This window comes from Apaloderma vittatum, unplaced genomic scaffold (assembly GCF_000703405.1).
Source record: "Apaloderma vittatum isolate BGI_N311 unplaced genomic scaffold, ASM70340v1 scaffold19102, whole genome shotgun sequence".
NCBI classification, from domain to species: domain Eukaryota; kingdom Metazoa; phylum Chordata; class Aves; order Trogoniformes; family Trogonidae; genus Apaloderma; species Apaloderma vittatum.
Window position 1 is genome coordinate 974 of NW_009703332.1, and position 3,733 is coordinate 4,706.

The following is a 3,733-nucleotide window of genomic DNA, read 5'->3' on the forward strand; positions in this document are numbered from 1 at the left end:
ATGAAGTTGTACAAGGAAAGGGCCTGAAGCCAGAGCTGCCACATGCTGCTGGAAAGAACTAGGTTTGCAAAAGGGTCGTAAAAATTAACGTCACCTGTTGCTCCAGGTGGGAGGGTTCAGGCAGAGGTGGGTGCCATGCTGGTGGTGCAATGAAGATGGGGATTGTGTTGGGCAAGGATGTGACACCTGCCAGAAATGAGGCAAGTGGTTCCACCTGTGTTCGTGCAAAAGTGAGAGGTATGTGATGGGAAGAGGACAGCATGGCCAGGAAGGTCTCAGCCAGAGTTTAACTTGTTCAGCCTGGCAAAACCTGAAAGAGGTAGAGTGAAGAGTAGATTGCTGCCTCTAGGAAGACCAGCCAGGAAGAATCCAAACCTCAGAGGCACGCAGAGCTGAGGTTGAAGACCAAAAGAAAAGAAAGAAATGTCTTAAACAAAGGTGCAAGAATGAGTGGGTGAAAATCAGGGTGGAAGTGCATCAAAACTCATAAAACATCGAGCAGTCAGGAAAAGTGACCACATTCATTTGTCCTGAGGCTCAGTGAGCCCAAGGACTTTGTTCCCCTTTCCTTGCAAACAAACAAGTCAGCACCAAAGAGGTTCCCGACACTGACCAGCGTGGAAATGCTGTGAGCGGTTGGAGTCTGACGCAGCGGATGCAGTTCTGGGTGAGGCAGTTTCTGCTGGGGTTTTTCCCAGTTGGGACAAAGAGCCGCTCTAGACGCAAGTCATGGGTCCCATATCCTTTTTGTTTGTTTCAGATGGGGGCATTGTGTACCCCTGGGAAGTCTGAAACCACTTCGTGGGATACTGCAATCCCTGCAGAGCATATCTGCAGAGATGGTCCAATCTGGGACCCAGCAGATGCTGATCCTGCATGTTGGAGCTCTAAAGAGCATCAGGTCATCCCAGATTTATTACAAAGATCTTCTCCAGATGGTGCCCATATTTTTCTGCACAAAACTGGCTCCAAGCTCCTGGTTTTCCCCTATTCTGAGGACATTGTCCAGAGCTAGAAGCTCTGAGTCTTTGATGTAAACTTTGGGACAGACAAGGCTGGAGGACCAGGTCTACCGGGGCAACCAGCAGGAAGATGAGAAGCCTTGGGTGCGTTGAGGAGGCTGAGAAACTGTGAAGTCCCCAGAGTGATGGATGCCCATGGAGAAGCAGATGACCTTGCAGCCACGCTGGGAGACACCCAGCCAGGGCACCTCTAGGGCTGGGGCTTAGGAAAAGTAACAAGATGAAAACTGGTCTTAGCTGCAAGGAGTGAAGGAGAGGTGGGAGCATAGACCTGAAGGGGGTTGAAATACATGCAGTGACCCTTCCATGATGTGTGTCTTCTCCCTGATGCCTCTTGCACCAACTCTTTCCTTCCATGCCCTTGTGTGGACATCAGCTTGTCTCACAAGACACACCTTTATCACCACCTGGTCAAGCTTGTGGCCCCTTCATTCCCTCACCATGATGCCAGGACATTCCTCTGACAATGGGCCCTCCTGGCTTCACCAAAGCCGTGGATGATTTGGGGCTCAGACCTGACTCCTGGGTTGCCCCCACGGGGAACATGACCCTTGTTGATGACCAGGACCCTATCTCACCCAACGTTAGCGATCTTGAGTCTCCTGCATCTGATGCGGTTCTACAGCCCCTTCTTCCACCACTTCCACCTCACCATCCCTGAATCTGCACAATGCTGCATTCTCATTCGTTCAGGTTTCAGGGTTTATTTTTTTTACTGGTATTCAAAAGTGGGTTGAATAAATACAATGAGTCAGGGACTTAACTCCTTCTCAAACAGCTTTTGAGCGCACTTCTCATTTCACAGAAGGGGTTGCGTGCGGTGCAGGAGAGCATCCTGGGTCAGGAATTACTCCTCATTTCCATGGGAGATTAGGAGGAAAGACACTATCTTGTCAGGAATGTGGCAAGGACAGAGGCACTGGGTGCCACAGCAGAAGTTTCTGCAGGAGGTTATGGGGTTTATAGAGGGCTGTAGGGCTAGGATTAAGGATTGTAGGAGCTCTAGGGCTGGGAAGTAGAGGAGTCTGTGGGGTTAGGATGCCGGACCCTACACAGAGGACCAGGTTGGGTTTATTCTGAGAAGACTTTTCTTGGAGACTGAGGGACTTCATGAGGCTGCGTGGAGGAATGGGGACCCACAGAGGCTCAGTGCGGTAATGTGGAGGCTATGGGGAAACTGGGGCTATGAGGTCTCTGCTCAGAGAGGGTCTGCAGAGAGGGTCCTGTCTGCCAACTGTCGACGCAATCGCTCTACTCTTCTGGCTCCACAGAACGGGGTCTTCAAGGATGCTGAGGGAGCCTTGCCTTCAACACCAGGAGCGTGGCTGCCTACGCCTCCGACAATGTCCTGGTGTCCTCTGTCCTCTCCATAAGTGGCTTGTCTGCAAAACAAAGTAGCAGGGCAATGCCTGGAGGGTTCAAACCCCAGCTGCAGGTTGGGATGCGTCCATACCGGTCAGCTCCACAAGCAGACTGGGTAACATCACGTGCTGTGGTCCTGCTCTTACCTGGGAAGCTTCTGGTCTGTCTTCCACACCTTGTCCACAGGTACAGGACCAAGAGTGTCCCGCAGAGCATTGCCCCCAAGCCGAGCAGGCCTGCCAGCACTGAGCAGGACTGTATAAGGTCTGCAGGAAGAATTGAAGCTCAGAAGGGACTTGGTTGGATGACGTGACCCTCTCACCCTTCCCTTCTGCTGCATCTTTTGGGAGACTTGCAACACACCCACTTCACTGTCCTGGGCGGTGAGGCTGACCAGCAGGAGAGCTCACCCTCTGCTTCAGGACAATGGGTGCATGGACACCCCCCTCCCACTGGGCTAATGCAATCAGGGAGTAACCACTGGGGATGCTCTGACATCCACGCCCACTGAGACGCCTTCACCCAATCGGTCTCACTCCGCTGCTTCACAGCCACTGCCTCCACAGAACAGTTTTGGTTGGAAAAGAACTTTAAGATCAAGTCCAACCATTGGCCCAGCCCTAACAAGCCAGCCACCATGTCCCTAAGCACGACATCAACTCATCTTTTAAACACCTGGAGAGATGGTGACTCAGCTACCTCCCTGGGCAGGCTCTTCCAGTGCTTGACAACCCTTTTGGGGAAGTTCCTCCTAGGATCCAACCTAAACCTCCCCCGGTGTAGCTTAAGGTCATTTTTATCTCATCCTTCAGGTGCCTCCAGCTTGCATCTCTAACATTTGCATCTGCCTATCTGGGAGGGGCAGGAATGGGCATACCCCACCCTGTGCATCCTCTAGTTTGGCCCCAATGCAGATGAGAGCAGGTGAGGGCGGTGGTCCTGGAGCTCACCTTTCTGCTCTCCGCACACCACGCTGGCCACCAAGCCATGTCTGCACAGTCCCAGGACCATCTGCCTCTGCTGACACTCCAGGAGCAGCGACTCAGTTCCCCGGCAGCTCAGCCCTTCCACCAAGGCTTGACCATCCCCCTGGCCAAACTGGGCTCCCACGGGGGCTGACTGGGCTGGCCCGCAGCCCAGCTCCTTGCAGACAACCTCAGCTTCCAGCAGGCTCCAGCCAGTGCCACCACACACCCCACGCCAGGTCCTGTTGTAGAGGACCTCCACCCGCCCCGCACAGGGACTGGGGCCATTCTTCACCCGGACCTGCAAGGGGTCAGAACCTGCAAGAAGAGACCAAAGGAGGTGAGATGTTTCCTCCAACCCTGGTATAGTGATGAGAGCTTCTA

At 53.4% G+C, this 3,733-nt stretch overlaps 1 protein-coding gene across 1 annotated transcript in view; it reads right to left on the reverse strand.

Moving 5' to 3' along the window:
* Positions 1 to 3,334: 3,334 nt before the first annotated feature.
* Positions 3,335 to 3,733, reverse strand: part of LOC104270288 (deleted in malignant brain tumors 1 protein-like) — a gene marked incomplete at its 3' end in the record, with an annotated part of 5,279 nt that continues 4,880 nt past the window's right edge. Inside the window, 1 exon segment of the mRNA XM_009864601.1 lies at positions 3,335 to 3,667. Within this exon segment, the coding sequence (XP_009862903.1) occupies positions 3,335 to 3,667 (333 nt within the window).